Source organism: Saccopteryx leptura, chromosome 7 (genome assembly GCF_036850995.1).
Source record: "Saccopteryx leptura isolate mSacLep1 chromosome 7, mSacLep1_pri_phased_curated, whole genome shotgun sequence".
Classification (NCBI taxonomy): domain Eukaryota; kingdom Metazoa; phylum Chordata; class Mammalia; order Chiroptera; family Emballonuridae; genus Saccopteryx; species Saccopteryx leptura.
Genome location: NC_089509.1, coordinates 44732856 through 44750044, shown reverse-complemented (window position 1 = coordinate 44750044; position 17189 = coordinate 44732856). Strand labels below are relative to the sequence as shown.

At 37.5% G+C, this 17189-nt stretch overlaps 1 protein-coding gene across 7 annotated transcripts in view; it reads left to right on the top strand.

Annotated features, from left to right (window-relative positions):
- The window catches only part of BAZ2B (bromodomain adjacent to zinc finger domain 2B), a 457412-nt gene that overhangs the window by 326125 nt on the left and 114098 nt on the right, over window positions 1-17189 (top strand). For all 7 annotated transcript variants that reach the window (XM_066346467.1, XM_066346473.1, XM_066346468.1 and 4 more), the window contains one exon: window positions 14712-14900. In XM_066346467.1, the coding sequence (XP_066202564.1) occupies window positions 14712-14900 (189 nt within the window). The remainder of the gene's footprint in view (window positions 1-14711; window positions 14901-17189) is intronic.

The window sequence follows — 17189 nt, the reverse complement described above, 5'->3', positions numbered from 1 at the left end:
ACCACTTCCCTACTGGTCCACCATTATCTGAAGATGTCCCCCAAAACAACTGTCTTTTAAAAAAAATTTCATCTAGGACTCTAGGGGTGGCATGCAACCCAGTCTAGCCAACCCAAGCATTGTATTTCCCAGACAATAGTGATTGGTTAAGAGATGGGAACATGATACAAATCAGACTTATTTGAACTGGTGAGGAAGGTTACCTTCAGTCCCACCAACCGGGTAGCAAGGGCCTATCTGAGGCTGTAGATGCAAGAAAAGAAAGAGAAGTTTGGTCCTGTTAAACTTTAAATCAGTCTTTTCCAAAAGCTTTTGCTTTATGTGAGCCAGTACATTTACCATTTTACTAATTTTGAATTGAGTGTTTTGTGCTTTTCAACCTGATACACCCTGCATACTCTAATTGCTGACCACTTCAGATTCATCTGGTACTGTCCTCACTCAGCTCTGTGGTTGTTTAGCCTCCCAGACCTTTTACTTCTGAGATACAAACATTCTGTTCCAACTAAGGATCTCAAACATGCTTTCTCTCTGCAAGATCTTCCTAAGGCTGATTCTTTCTTATGCTTTGTCTCAGATTAAATGTCCAAGACATTGCAGTAATTAGAGACATCGCCTTTGTTCATAGTGTCTAGACCAGACCTGGCCAACAGTTTTTGCCCTCGGGCCAGATTAGAAAGAAAACTTTTGTCATGGGCCATACGAAATATTAAAATTAAAAAATGTTAAATACAAAAATGATTCATTTAAGTAAACAAATTTTTTTTTTGTATTTTTCTGAAGCTGGAAACGGGGAGAGACAGCCAGACAGACTCCCGCATGCGCCCGACCGGGATCCACCCGGCACGCCCACCAGGGGCGATGCTCTGCCCACCAGGGGGCGATGCTCTGCCCCTCCGGGGCGTCGCTCTGCCACGACCAGAGCCACTCTAGCGCCTGGGGCAGAGGCCAAGGAGCCATCCCCAGCGCCCGGGCCATCCTTGCTCCAATGGAGCCCTGGCTGCGGGAGGGGAAGAGAGAGACAGAGAGGAAGGGGGGGGGGTGGAGAAGCAAATGGGCGCCTCTCCTGTGTGCCCTGGCCGGGAATTGAACCCGGGTCCCCCGCACACCAGGCTGACGCTCTACCGCTGAGCCAACCCGCCAGGGCCAAGTAAACAAAATTTTATTATGTAATTTGTTTATGAATAAGTGTGGGTGAAAAAATTTTAATATACAATATTATTTTAATAAAAATATAATTACATACTGTATAAATATCCAAACTGTATCGCAATCAATTGAAACAATAATTAATAGAATGAGCTTGAAGGGGTTATATCACAAATAAAACAATTATTTCATTTTACAAACAGCCTGGACACGTTTTCAGTTATCAACTGCAGCTATTGTCTATGCTCCAATGCCACTTGATTCAGCACACCTGACCACAAAAATAATAAATTGTTTGACCTTGGTGCACACTGGCAAACTCCACCTAAAAGAATGTGGATTTTATATTGCTGCTAAACGTCAAACAGTTCATATTGAGTACAGACGAGTACAAAAGTTGAAATCTTTATAATGGAATTTTTTTTTCTTCATTTTTTCTGAAGCTGGAAACAGGGAGAGACAGTCAGACAGACTCCCGCATGCGCCCAACTGGGATCCACCCGGCACGCCCACCAGGGGCAACGCTCTGCCCACCAGGGGGCGATGCTCTGCCCATCCTAGGCGTCGCCATATTGCGACCAGAGCCACTCTAGCGCCTGAGGCAGAGGCCACAGAGCCATCCCCAGCGCCCGGGCCATCTTTGCTCCAATGGAGCCTTGGCTGCGGGAGGGGAAGAGAGAGACAGAGAAGAAAGCACGGCGGAGGGGTGGAGAAGCAAATGGGCGCTTCTCCTGTGTGCCCTGGCCGGGAATCGAACCCGGGTCCTCCGCACGCTAGGCCGACGCTCTACCGCTGAGCCAACCGGCCAGGGCTATAATGGAAGTTTTTTAAGAAATAAAGAAGTATCGCGAATCCATTTGACCAATTATTGGAAGTTAACCCTAGATTAGTCACACATAGAATTCTTTTCCGCGTATCACTATTGATTTCCAATAATCAAAAACGCTTCCGCTTCTGAGTAGCTGAGATTTTAAAGTAGTGGAGAATATTAAACATTTAATCGCGGGCCGCATAAACTCATTACACGGGCCAGATTCAGACCGCGGGCCATATGTTTGCCATGCCTAGTCTAGGTAACTGTTTCACTATTACCTGTTTTTGCACCTAATAATTTCATTTATAGTACTCTTTACAATTTATAATTATGTGCTTGGTGGTGTTTTGTTTTTGTCTATTCATCTACATTTAAAGGGCAGAAACCATATGTTTTATTTTATCATTATGTCTCCAGTACTTGCCTGGCACAAAAATATATGCTCAAGAAAGAATTATTGAAGAAAGGAACGGAAGGAAAGATGAACTTGCAGCAGTAGGACTTGAAAATTAGATACTAAATGAATTCTGATAAGTTTTCTAGGCTCTGCTTTGCTCTGGTAAGACCAAATGACTATGCAAATTTTAGTTAGGGAAGAACATTATAATCCATAGTGTAAGAAAGCTTAAAAGATCAGTTGAACTTACTGAAGACGCAGTGAATAAGTAAAATCTTATAAGTCCAAAGTTATTAGACTTGTTTAAGATAACCAGGAATTAAATTTACAGTCTATCCCAAATCATTAAGAGAATGAAATAGGCCTGTTCTTAAGGGTTTGAAATCATAGAGTACCAGTCTTCCTCTGACTGGCTTATTTCACTTAGCATGGATTGTCTCCAAGTCCATCTATGCTGTCATAAAGGATAGGATTTTTTTCTTTACAGGTGAGTAGCATTCCATTGTGTAAATGTGACAGAGCTTTTTCATTCACTTACCTACTAATGGGCACTTGAGCTGCTACCAAAGCTTGGCTATTATAAATATACTGCAGTGACCACAGGGGTGCATATATTTTTCAAATTAGTGTTTGGGTTTATTTGGATATAGTCCCAGAATGGAATCGCTGGGTCATAAGGCAGTTCCATTTTAAATTTTTTGAGATAACCCCATATTGCTTTCCACAGTGGTTGCACCAATCTGCATTCTCACCAACATTTCACAAGGGTTCCCTTTTCTTCACAGCCTTGCCAAAATTTGTTACTTGTTGATTCATTGATGATAGCCATTCTTACAGTTGTACAGTGATATCTCATTGTGGTTTTAATTTGCATTTCTCATGATTGGTGACACTGAGTATCTTTTCTTATGTCTGTTGGCCGGCCATCTGTGTATATTCTTTGAATAAGTGTCTATTCAGGTTCTTAGCCCATTTCTTAATTGGATTGCTTATTTATCTGGTGTTGAGTTTTATAAATTCCTTGTAAATTTTGGATATTAATCTCTTATTGCATATTTCTGCAAATATGTTTTCTCATTCAGTGGGTTGTCTTTCCATTTTTTGATGATTTCCTTAGCTGTGCAAAAACTTTTCAGATTGATGTAGTCCCATTTGTCTGTGTTTTCTTTTGTTTCCCTAGCTCAAGGTGATACAGCAGAAAAAATATTACTTGAGAAATGTCCAGTTTTATCTGCTATTTTTTTTTCTAGAATTTTTATGGTTTCAAGTCTAACATTTAAATCTTCATTTCATTTGAGATGATTCTCATGTATGGTGTAAGAAGGTGGTCCAATATTATTTTTCTGCATGTATCTGTCCAGTTTTCCTAACACCATTTATTGAAAATACTATCTTTACCCTATTGTATGTTTTGCCCCATTTTCAAATAGTAATTGACTATATAAGCATGGGTTTATTTCTGGGATCTTTATTCTGTTCCATTGATCGATTATGTCCTTTTGTGCAAGCACCATGCTGTTCTTTTTTTTTTTTTTTTTCCCTTTTTTGTACTTTTCTGAAGCTGGAAACAGGGAGAGACAGTCAGACAGACTCCCACATGCGCCCGACCGGGATCCACCTGGCACACCCACCAGGGGCGACGCTCTGCCCACCAGGGGGCGATGCTCTGCCCCTCCGGGGCATCGCTCTGCCGCGACCAGAGCCACTCTAGCGCCTGGGGCAGAGGCCAAGGAGCCATCCCCAGCGCCCGGGCCATCTTTGCTCCAATGGAGCCTTGGCTGTGGGAGGGGAAGAGAGAGACAGAGAGGAAGGAGGGGGTGGGGGTGGAGAAGCAAATGGGCGCTTCTCCTATGTGCCCTGGCCGGGAATCGAACCCGGGTCCCCCGCACGCCAAGCCGACGCTCTACCACTGAGCCAACCGGCCAGGGCCCCATGCTGTTCTTTTTAAAAAACTTTTATTTATTGATTTTTGCGAGAGAGGATGGGAGCAAGATAGACAGAAACATAAAACTGTTCCTGTATATGCCCTGACTGGGAATCTAACCAGCAGCCTCTGCACTTGGGATGGTGCTCTATCTGGCCAGGGTAGTACCATGCTGTTTTGAGTACTGAGGCTTTGCTCCAACTGTCTTCTTCTTTCTCAAGATTGCTGAAGTTATTCAGGGTCTTCTGTGGTTCTGTATAGATTTTTGGAATATTTTCTCTAGTTCTGTGAAATACACTATTGGTATCTTGATAGGAATTGCATTAAATCTATAGATTGCTTTGGATAGTATAGACATTCTAATGATATTAATTCTTTCTACCCATGAACACAGTGTATGCTTCCACTTATTGCTATATTCTTTAGTTTCCTTCTTCAGTGTGTTCTAATTTTCTGTGTACAAGTCTTTTACATTTTTAGTAATATTTACTCCTTAGTATTTTATTTTTTTTGAAATAATTGTGAATGAAATTGTTTTCTTAGTTTCCTTTCCTGAAAGTTCATTATTGGTGTATAAAAATGCAACTAACCTCTTGATATTTATTTTGTATCCTGTTACTTCACTGAGTTCATTTATCAGTCTAATAGTTTTTGGTGAAATACGTTTGGGTATCTATAAACAGTCATCTGAAAATAATGACACCTTTACTTATTTCCAATTTGGATATCTTTTATTTCTTCTTCTTATTTGGCTGCTGTAGCCAGGATTTCCAGTACTATTTTTAATAGTAGTGGTGAAAGTGGACATCCCTGTCCTGTTCCAGATCTTAGGGGAAACACTTGTAGTTTTTGCCTATTGAGTATGATGTTGGCAGTGGGTTTGTCATATATCGCCTTTATTACATTGAGGAATATTCCCTCTCTTCCCAGTTTACTGAGAGCTTTTATCATAAATGCATGCTATTTTTTTAATCAAATGCTTTTTTCTGTTTCTGTTGGTATAGTCATGCTTTTTTTTGCCTTTATTTTCTTTATGTCAGTGTTTTTCAACTGTCAGTTTGTAGACCAGTCTGCCAGAAATTTTGTGTTGGTCTGCAAAAGAATTAACCACCCTGCTTTTATATAAAGATTATAGATCTAATGTTCTTAGCTGAATTTGCTAATGCTCAGAGCAGCCTCTGCATTAGTACTCCCCAAAATAATTCTGTTTTCACTAGTTGCCAAGTATAAAAGAGTTGAAAACCATTGGTTTATGTGGTATATCACATTTGTGGATATTGTACCAACCTTGCATCCCTGGAATAAATCCCACTTGATCATGGTGTATGATCTTTTTAATGTGTTACTGGATTTCGTTTGCTAACATTTCATTGAGGATTTAGTATCTATGTTCGTCTGGGATATTGACCTATAATTTTCTTTCTTTGTACTGTCTTTTTCTGATTTGTAATTAGAATAGTGCTGGCCTCATAGAAGGAGCTTGGGAGTCTTCTTTCCTTTTGAATTTTTTGGAAAAGTTTGTAAAGGTGTTAGTTCTCCTTTGTATGTTTGGCAGAATTCACCTGAGAAGCCATCTGGTCCAGGACTTTTGTTTGTTGAGAAGTTTTTTATTACTGCTTCATTTTCACTAATTATAAGATGTTCCTAGTTCTGCCTGATTCAGTTTTTTAAGATTGTATGTTTTTAGGAATTTATCCAATTTGTCCAGATTGTCCAATTTATTGGCATATAGTGTTGATAGTATTTTCTTGCAATCCTTTGTATTTCTTTGGTATCAGTTGTTATTTCTTTCATTTAATTTCTGTTTTTATTTATTTGGGTCGTCTTTTTTTCCTGATGAATTTGCTTAAAGGTTTGTCTATCTTGTTATCTTTTCAAGGAACAGCTCTTGGTTTCATTAATCTATTGCTTTTTTTTTTTTTAAGACAATCTGCTTATTTCTGCTCTGATCTTTATTATTTTATCCCTTCTGCATCCTTTGGGCTTTGATTTTTGTTTTTTTTTACAATTGTAAAATTTAATCTTTTATTAGAGATTTTTGTTTGTTTGTTTGTTTCTTGAGGGAGGCCTGTAAGGCTATAAATTGTCCTCCTAAGACTGCTTGCTGTGACCCATCGATTTTGGGTTGTTCTGTTCTCATTTACATGTGTTTCAAGATATCTTTTGCTTTCTTTCTTGATCTCATTGATAACCCATTTATTGTTTGGTAACATGTTAGTTAGCCTCCATGTCTTTGTGAATATTTTTTCTTGTGATTGATTTCTAGTTTGATATAATTATAGTCATAGATAATGCTTGCTATGATTTAATCTTTTAAAATTTATTGAGACTTGTTTTGTGGTTTATCCTAGAAAATGTTTATGTGCATTTGAAAAGAATGTATATTCCACTGCTTTGGGGTGAAAGGCTGTGAAGATATCAGTCAAATCCATCTACTCTCCTGTTTCATTTAGGCCACAATTTCTTTGTTGATTTTCTGTCTTTTTAAAAGTTTAGCTTCTCTAACCTGACTTGTGGTGAGGCAATGGATACAGCATCGACCTTAAAGGCTGGTTCAAAACCCCAGGCTTGCCAGGTCAAAGCACGTATGAGCTACACCTTTCTTTCTCTCTATCCTCTCTCTAAGAATTCAATAAATACAATCTTGAAAATAAAGATGCTTTAGCATTCTTAATCCATATAATTTTTTAAAAAGTTGCTATCTAGACTTTTCCTGATTGATAAGAGATTTTGTTCACTTATAGTTTAAGTTCAAGGCATTAGCACATATTTATATTTATTTATTTATGTATGTATGTATGTATGTATTTTATGAAGTTGGAAATGGGGAGGCAGTCAGACAGACTCCTGCATGCGCCCGACTGGGATCCACCCGGCATGCCCACCAGGGAGCGATGCTCTGCCCATCTGGGGTGTTACTCTGTTGCAACCAGAGCCATTCTAGCGCCTGAGGCAGAGGCTATGGAGCCATCCTCAGCGCCTGGGCCAACTTTGCTCCAATGGAGCCTTGGCTGCGGGAGGGGAAGAGAGAGATATGTTGGTTTGTTCGTATCTCAAGGTACCACTGTGTTATTTCCTCAGCAAAGTCTTAGCTACTTGCCCAAATCTAAATCACATATTCCTGATCATCATTATGTCCTTCAATTTACTTTACTGCAGGTATTTGTAATCATTTATTAATATTATTATTTATTTTATATTTTTAGAAGACTAGAAGATTCCTGGGGGTAAAGGTTTTATCTGTTTTAACTGATAAGATGTTCATCCAAAATAATGAAACTCTAGTTTACTTCAAATTCTGCTTAATTTTCTTGTTCATATCTTGATTCTGTGCCAAGAGCACATAGCCAAATGGAGTAATACACACAGTCTTCTATGTGATTAAATTTGCTTCAGAAAAAATATATGTAGCTCCTATTATCATCAGTGTGGTAACTGTACAACATATAGGCAACATTTAATCTCCCTTCAATCAGAATAGTAAACAGATGATATGAGAAAATCATAAGAATTCAAATATATCCCTTATCATCTAATAATTAAGGCAAGACAAACTTTAGTGTTATTGGGACTATTAAAAAGATATATAATATAATAGACCTGAAAATGTTATCAATGATGCTATCAAATAATGTTTGAATTCTGAATCCCCTAAAAATAATAGGGGGGAAAAGAGTGTGTTATTTGCAAAATAAAATATTTCCCACAGAAAGAAAAAGAGTTTTAATTATAACAGGTGTTTGTTTGGGAGCATCTTCTAATATTAGTATCATAATGTAGAAAAAAGTTACTTCTCCAAAAGTAAAGTGTTTTAATATCCAAATAAATTTATTTTGTAGTTGTAAGATTAATAAAGGCAGTTTGACTTGTGTCATATTTGGTTTCATGTAAGAACATATTTATTCTGCTCTTTTATTAATACTATAGAATATGCTTTGTTTTAAATGTAGTTATAGTAGTAACTGAGCTATCACCCATCTATGGTCAAAAATCACTTTCTGAATAGTAGCTTGGAATTTCAAGATAGTGGAAGAAGGCTAAGGATATTTTCTTGGCAAAAGAATCAAGGATATTATCTAAGCAGCACCCCCTATTGTATAAGAAGATTAAAGCCACAACGTGAATGTCATTAAATCAGCTGCAGATCACACAAAGAACTTTTAGAAACATTGTGAGTGCCTTTTATAATAGGAGTAAAAAAATGTGAGATGTATTTTTAATCATTTAAATAATGACTCCTGGCTAGAATAACCAGGAGTCTCTCTTCTTTTAAAAGAAGAGAGAAGCAAAGAATTGCAAACTACCATTTTAGAGTTCGCTGTCCAAGCAGTATTAGGAAATGTCTCTGCCACTAACAACAGTGTGCTTTATGCAGTGTGTTTTAGAGAGTAGAAATGATTAAGAAATGGCTCTTTCCCCCATAACCTTGTACCCTATAATGGTATGATAAGAGACATTGTGAGCAATCATGAATGTGCAGAGGAAGCCCAAAACATACAGTCTGGAAATTCAGGAATACTTCTTGGGCAATATATATTTTTAGATAATTAAGAAAGGATATATAGGATCATAAAAGGCAAAAGAAGTCAACAAGCATGTTATATAAACATGGGGACTGTCTGAAGTAGAAGCAGTTATGTGACCAAATTCAATAGTGGAAAACATTTGTTAAGTACTTATTGTATTTTAGATTATACCAGGTATTAGGAATACAGAGATGAATGAAGTTCATTGTTTGCTGTCAAGGAGCAAAACGCATAATTTAAAATTAATTCTCATCATAAAAGTGTTAGTTACAACAGTGAAAGCACATGAAATAACTGAGGAAGAAAGCATGAAGAGAAAAAAAGAGATGGCTGGACAAATCTTTAGAAATGCTTACATGCAGAAAAGAGAACAAATCCAATAAAGCAGACAGCAGTAATATCGAAAGGTAGATATATAATATAGTTGAGAAGAGGATCAAGACAGTTCCATGACCTGAAGCTTAAGGGTGAGCATGGGTTTTAATAAGGAAGGGGCAATCAGCAATGCCAGAGTTATATACAGGGGTCAAGAATGAGAGAGTAAAGATGAGTGAGATCTAGTGATGAGGAAAACTTTAGTAACTTTACAGACTAAATGGAAAGGAGGTTTGAGACTTGGCAGAAACATGAAAGACTCTGAGAAGTGGAGAGGAAGTCGACCTACAGGTCTAGGACGTTTCTTTCAAGGTTAACACAGGAGAAGTGGGCTGATGGGATTGAGAGGGAAGGAGAGGGGGGTCAGGAGAGTGGAGAAGATTGGGAGAGAGCAGCGTCATGTAGACAAAGAAGGAAATGGAAATGTGGAAATTGTGTTGAGAGGGAAACTTAAGATATTGGACATGGTAATTTTGTGTGATCAAATTCAAAATGTGATCTAAATGAAATCAAGGAAGAACAAAGGGCAAAATGGGAAAAAAAAAATTTAAGTCAGTACCTGGGGGTGGGGTGACGTAAGGCAAAAGGAAACTAGGAAACATCTTTGCAAATTTACATGAAAATTCAAGGCAACTTCCTGTTCAGTTTGAAGGCCTTTGGAATCAGTCCCAGGGATATGCTTCTTCTGCTCTTAGTGAGTAGTGAACTGACTCATTCATCAGATTTTATTGTATCCCTATTATGCATGAGACACTCCTTTGGGTATTTGGGATCTATTACTAAGTCTTGTATATGACAGTACCAGTTTATAATATTGAAATATTAACTAACTTGTTTTATACATTGTGGTGTAAAAAATACTTATACTATTTAAATTATTATGAAACCATGAGTTTCTTGAGGTCAAGGAATAATCTTATTCATCTTTGTATGTCAATACTAAACATAGCACCTGATATTTAATAGGTATATTGAGAAAATATCTGTATTACTGAACTTGTTGAATAAATAATTCTGGGAGATTTTTACATGGACTTAGTATCTCTGTTTTTTAAAAGGTGGTAGAAAAACAATACTAAAATTTTATATAGTATTTCAGAGCCTTGTAAAAAAAGTGATTTTTGTATCTCTGAATATAAATTCTTGCTATAAAGGCAAAATATAGTAAAAATTATGAGATGTATTATGAAATTATTTCCCTTGTGTGGTACAACTTTATCCATACATAGCAGAGAAAATTTCTAATGTGTATTTTTGATAATGCATGGTACCACATATGTATTTATTATGTGTTCTTTGTCTTCTTTACTAAATACAAAGTATTCTCCCCAACAAGGAATGAGCCCTTCTGTTGTCACCGGGGTGCTTTCTATGCTTCAGTTATTTTAACCATGAATTTTCTAAGAGAAGAATAACAAAATGATATAGCCTCTTTGTAATGGTGTCAGTCATAGATGTAATTCTGTATACAAGAATATACTTTTTTGTGTGTGACAGAGACAGAGTCAGAGAGAGGGACAGATAGGGACAGACAGACAGGAAGGGAGAGAAATGAGAAGCATTAATTATTCGTCACAGCTCCTTAGTTGTTCGGTGATTACTTTCGCATATGTGCCTTGACTGGGGGGTTCCAGCAGAGCAAGTGACCCCTTGCTCAAGCCAGCGACCTTGGGCTCAAGCCAGTGACCTTGGACTTCAAGCTAGCGACCTTTGGTCTCAAACCAGAGACCATGGAGTCATGTCTATAATCCCACACTCAAGCCAGCAACCCCTCACTCAAGCTGGTGAGCCCACTGCTCAAGCCAGTGACGTTGAGTTTCGAACCTGGGTCCTCCACATCCTAGTCTGATGCTCTATCCACCGTGCTACCACCTGGTCAGACAAGAGGATATACTTTTTTAAAAATTTGAGGCCCTGGCTAGTTGACTCAGTGGTAGAGCATCCACCCGATGTGTGGAAGTCCTGGGTTCAATTTCTGGTCAAGGCACACAGGAGAAGTGACCATCTGCTTCTCCCCTATTCTCTCTTCTCTCTCTCTCTCTCTCTCTCTTTCTCTCCCTTCTGCAACCTGGCTTGATTGATTTAAGCGTGTTGGCCTTGGGCTCTGAGGATGGCTCCTTGGTTGCGAGCAGTACCAGATGGGCAGAGCATCAGCCCCAGATTGGGGGTACCGGGTCAATCCCGTTTGAGCCACATGCGGGAGTCTATCTCCCCTCCTCTCATTTAAAAATAAAAATTTAATCCATGGTGAATATACTTATATTTTGTTAAAATTTTCTACTCAGTTCTTTCTAGATATCACTCTTTTTTAGAGCTTAAGAAAAAAAGAATTAGAAAAATCAAATTGTGTATGATCAGTTCTTCATTATTGCTGCAAGAGTGACAATTTAGGTATTGTTCATATTTTTTGTCTATGAGTTTCCAAGGTTTAGCTCATTTACTTCCTTTTTTTTTTAAAGTGAGATGAGGGGAGACAGAGAGACAGACTCCTGCATGCACCCCGACTGGGACCCACCTGGCAACCCCATCTGGGGCCATGCTCGAATCAGCTGAGTTATCCCCAGCTCTCGGGGTGATGCTTGGACCTACAGAACCACTGGCTGCAGGAAGGGAAGAGAGGGGGGGGAGGCGAGGGAAGGGAAGAGAGCATACGATTGCTTCTCATGTGTACCCTGACCTGGGATCAAACCCTGGAAGTCTGCACATTGGGCCAACACTCTTTCCGGCCTCATTTAGTTTTTCACAATAAAATTGTTTTAACTATGCAACTAAGAATGCTGCTTTCTACCAATTTATTAGCTGTTGTAGAAGTATTTCTATGAGTTCCTGACCCCTTATAATTTCAAAGTTATGAATTTCTATATTTTCTGTAGTTTTGAGTTTACCCTTCAATTTTTTGTATTAAGTCACCGATATATATATATTTTAATTTATGAATTATTATTTTGTAAAATATATATGACAAGTGACCCTAAAATTCCCAAACTAGAATTTTCAGTTCAACCTGCTTATCAAGAAAACTGATATAGAAGGAAATGTAACTGTTTGTCATATGTTTAAAACAATTTTTTTTAACTTATTGATTTTAGAGGGATAGGGAGCAGGTGAAAGAGAGTTCGAGGGAGAACCATGAGTTTTTTGTTCCACTTATTTATGCATTCATAGGTTGATGCTTGTATGTACCCTGACCAGGGAACAAACCATAACTGTGCTGTACTGGGACAACACCCTAACTAACTGATCTATCCAGTTAGGGCCATAGTATGTTTTTACAATATGTAAAGCTTTTGATTAAGGACACTTGATTCAGAAAGTTGAATTGATTGGTGAGAACCAGGGATTTTATATACAGTCATATTTGAAATCAAAGACTGGTTCTTAACATTACAGGTTTGGGTTTTTTGTATTTTTTTTTTAGAGAGAAACTAGCTACATTTTTGAGAATTTGCTAAACATACAGTCTTTCTTGAGGCCTATCACTAGTCTTAAAGTAGTGATATCTGAGTAACTTTTTCCCAGTAGAATGTCCTGTTTTGTTTTAGCTCAATTTCAGTCCTAATGCAGTCAGGAACTCTGATAATACAAAAGTATCAAACTCACACATTTTCTAAATTTAGGCTTTAAAATGAACAAAGACAAAGACTGGCTGACTTAAAAAAACATACACAAGTTAGTGTCCTTTCCTTGTCCTCCCTCTGATGATTCCTTTGTGGACTTTCACCATAAAGACACTCTGAGTATCTTCCCTGTGAGATTTGATTATTGCCTTGTTATAGTGGAAACTTGACCCTCGATCATAACTTTTTACCTTATAGGCTGATATGAGACATATTTGTGACTTGATGAAATTTACGGTATTTAAATCTTACTACATAAAAAAATCTTACTACGGCCCTGGCCGGTTGCCTCAGCGGTAGAGCGTCGGCCTGGCGTGCGGGGGACCCGGGTTCAATTCCCGGCCAGGGCACATAGGAGAAGCGCCCATTTGCTTCTCCACCCCCCCCCCTTCTTCTCTGTCTCTCTCTTCCCCTCCCGCAGCCAAGGCTCCATTGGAGCAAAGATGGCCCGGGCGCTAGGGATGGCTCCTTGGCCTCTGCCCCAGGCGCTAGAGTGGCTCTGGTCGCGGCAGAGCGATGCCCCGGATGGGCAGAGCGATGCCCCGGATGGGCAGAGCATCGCCCCCTGGTGGGCAGAGCGTCGCCCCTGGTGGGCGTGCCGGGTGGATCCCGGTCGGGCGCATGCGGGAGAGTGTCTGACTGTCTCTCCCTGTTTCCAGCTTCAGGGGAAAAAAAAAAAAAAAAAAAATCATCTTACTACTATAAAAAATACAGTGGTATTTCAGTTAAGAATATAGTCTATTGGTACATTCTGACATTTTTACTTCCCCTTGGTTTTCAGGGATTAAAAAAGCAAAGAGGAGAGATCTTTAATAACTAATTGATAAAAATGTATACTTATTTTTGACATATTATTAAATTTTATTCAAACTACTTGAAATGCAGGGCCTCATGTGACACAAACAGGAGATAGTAAGAAAGCTTTATTCTTATTTTAACACAGAATGTAATACCTTTCACACAGTAAATTCTTAAAATAGCCTGTAGTATGGGGTTTGATATTATTTTCATAATATCAAGCCAGGGAAACTTAATTATTTCCTGGAAGTCTAAGGAAGATTTCCAAGTATTAACATATTTTCTGCCAAATCCCTACAAAGTATGGAAAACAGGTCATGTGTTTGATTGTATAATACTTCAACCTGGGATTATGACACTCTTACCACTAGATTTTCTTGAAAAATCACACATTTGAATTGAATATAATATGGAGATTGAAAAGTCACACATTTGAATTGGATATGATATTTCTATTACAAAGTTAAAAAATGATTTTTATATTGATAAGCACCCTTGGATGTATTACAAATAATCTTAGTAAGTTTATTCATTAAATGTTTACACTGTATTATACATTGCTTTATTAGGCCAGAATATAATTTTTTTGGGTATCAACTGTCCTCACCTAAGAGGTACTGGATGAAGGACATAGCCTTAATTCTGGCACATGGAATTACAAATTTTTTGCCTAGTTGTATGGTAATTTGAGTAATGACTTGGTGATAGTCTGGACTTAACTCATTGGTTTTGAACCTTATGTTAATAAGATGTTTTTATTTTCTTTATGAGTGAAAGAATCTATAATATATTAATGTATATGTATTAACATAACAAAGTTTGCCTCACTTCTGCAGGTCAAACTATTGTAGTGAAAACTATTTACTTAAAACATAATTTCTCAAATTCAAAGTAAATAAGGCTATATACCACTTAAATTATATTTATTAGAGAACTTTCATGTTTCTAGAAACATCTTATTCTTTAGGGTTTGAAGAGTAGATATGCAAAAGAAAAAGTGTAAAATAACAGATAAGAGTTTACACATTTTATCTAATTTATAAATGCTGAAATCAGATAAATCTCATCTGTTTTTATAATTCAACTTTAAGTGTGTTCTTTTCCCTCCCAGGACATTTATTCAGAGCAGCTGGGGATCAACCGTTTAACCTGTCCACAGTGTCGAGTGCCTTCCCAGTGGTCAGCCACCCAGTCTTTGGTCTACATTCAGCCAGCTCAGGGCATTCAGAATTTGGTGGTTTGGGGACACTTGGTACACCCACAGCCTTAGCCGCACATCCCCAACTAGCATCTTTTCCAGGTAAACATCTGTTACAAACAGTGTTCAAGGAAAGGAGGAAAGCTTGAAAATGTTCAAGCAGTAATTTGTTTATTAAATTGAACAAAAAATACAGTCCAATGCCTGGTATATTAAAAACTCTTGTGCAAGAATTTGCTCAATCCAATTTATCTGTGCAAAGAAACCCACACTACGTGTGCTAGACGGCAATGCAAGAAATTAGGCATTCAAGTGTTTAGCTAGAGAAATAGGCATCTGCACTAAAGTAAGTAAGTAGGCCAAGTGTTCCTCATGCTTTTTATTGAAGTATAATATGCAGAAAGGTGTGTGTATTGTAAGTTTAGCATGTGATAAATTGGTATGAGCTTTAATTTTTAAAAATATAACTTACACTGGAAAACAAAAGTTCAGTTCTTTTGTTTTGAGTTCTCAAATCTCTGAATTCTGTGAGGAAGATAAGCTTGGCTCTCAAATTTTTATATTTTTTTTATGTTTAATCAAAACAACTATAGATTTGCACCATATACATGGCAGGAAGACCAGAATTATTCCAAATTCTACAGATTATGAGAATTTAGGAGTTCAGTAAGATGCCAATTAAAGTTTAACTTAAGACAAACATGCTATAATTTGTCTTGTTATATTATTTTGAAAGCTAAACCTTTTTTTTTTTTTAATTTAATGAGAAGAGGGGAGGCAGAGACAGACTCCTGCATGCTCCCTGACTGGGATCTACCCGGCATGCCCACCAAGGGGTAGTGTTCTGCCCATCTGGGGCCCTTGCTCTGTTGCAACCAGAGCCATTTTTTAGCGCCTGAGGTGGAGGCCATGGAGCCATCCTTAGTGCCCGGGGCCAACTCACTCCAATTGAGTCATGGCTGCAGGTGGGGAGGAGAAGGGAGAGATGGAAAAGGAGAGAGAGAAGTGAGAGGGGGAGGGGTGGAGAAGCCAATGAGTGCTTCTTCTGTGTGCCCTGACCAGGAATTGAACCTGGGACACCCACATGCCAGGCCAATGCTGTACTGCTGAGCCAACCAGCGAGGGCTGAAAGACTAAACTTTAAGTGTTTCCAGTGATTAATTTTACTTTAATAAATTCTAGTAAGGGATGTCTAAAAATTAGAGCATAAATCTAATTAACAAATTTTGAGTACAAATAAACCTAAATTAAAATCTGACTTTCTGTGTTTTAGCTGTGTGACCTTGAACAAATAATCTGACCTCTCAGCCATAGTTTTCTCATTTGAAAACTGAGGATAACAAAAATAATAGTACCTGCTTTTAGGGTTCTTGTGAAGATTAAAGGAGATGAACCATGTTTAATGCCAAATGCATTTGGCACATATAGTACATAATTGGTAACTATAATTAATATTTTCTTTTGCCCACTTTATTGGGTAATAAGATGTCAAGTGCTTCTATATCTATATATCTATATATCCATATATCTATATATCTATATACATATGTAGATATAAAATAGAAAGATGGTTAACTGTATATTTCAAGTACTGTTTTTTGAAACATATTAGTTCTTTAATTCATTTGTCTAAAGGAGAGGGGATATGGGGAAGGATACTGTGAGTAGAAAGTTAAAGTATTAAACTAAATCTTAACATTTGCTTTAAAAATACTACTAGAAATTTAATTCACTCAGTTTCTAGAATGGTTGTGTAGCAGGATGGGCATTCAATAAATATTTGCTAAAATACAGGATTGCTGAATTAAAATCAAAATAGGTGAGATTAATACAGATACTTGCTAGTATCTTAAACTTTGTTTCATTATGCTTTATTATAGTATTCCTTTTGAGCATTTCTAAACCACTATAATTATTACATTATTAAAATTTAATACCTTCTGCACTGGAATGATGGTTAACAAGTATAAAGAATTACTCATCTGGACTTCAATAATGTTGATACTTCTATAGTACAGAAGAAAATTTAATTCACTTAATCTACATAAACTTTTCAGTCCCTCATTTATTGTATATATAGTAGTTCTTTGAGCATTTACTATGTTCTGTGCACTGGGCGATGCACTGAGAAATACACTAACATAGTACATGTTGTTAATAGTTTTTAGGAGAATTATAAGACACAATTGCTAGTGATAAAAGTATGACTATAGAAGCATACTATTTTTCCAAATGAACAGAAACTATACCTACTTGTAGAGGACTTAATTTAAGTTGTAGGTTTGGTATAATAACAAATTTAATTCTCTATAGTTGGCTTTATTCAAAAGGGTAATCATAATGACAAATTTTTTTTAATCACCTAATAAATAAATATGACACACAATGAAG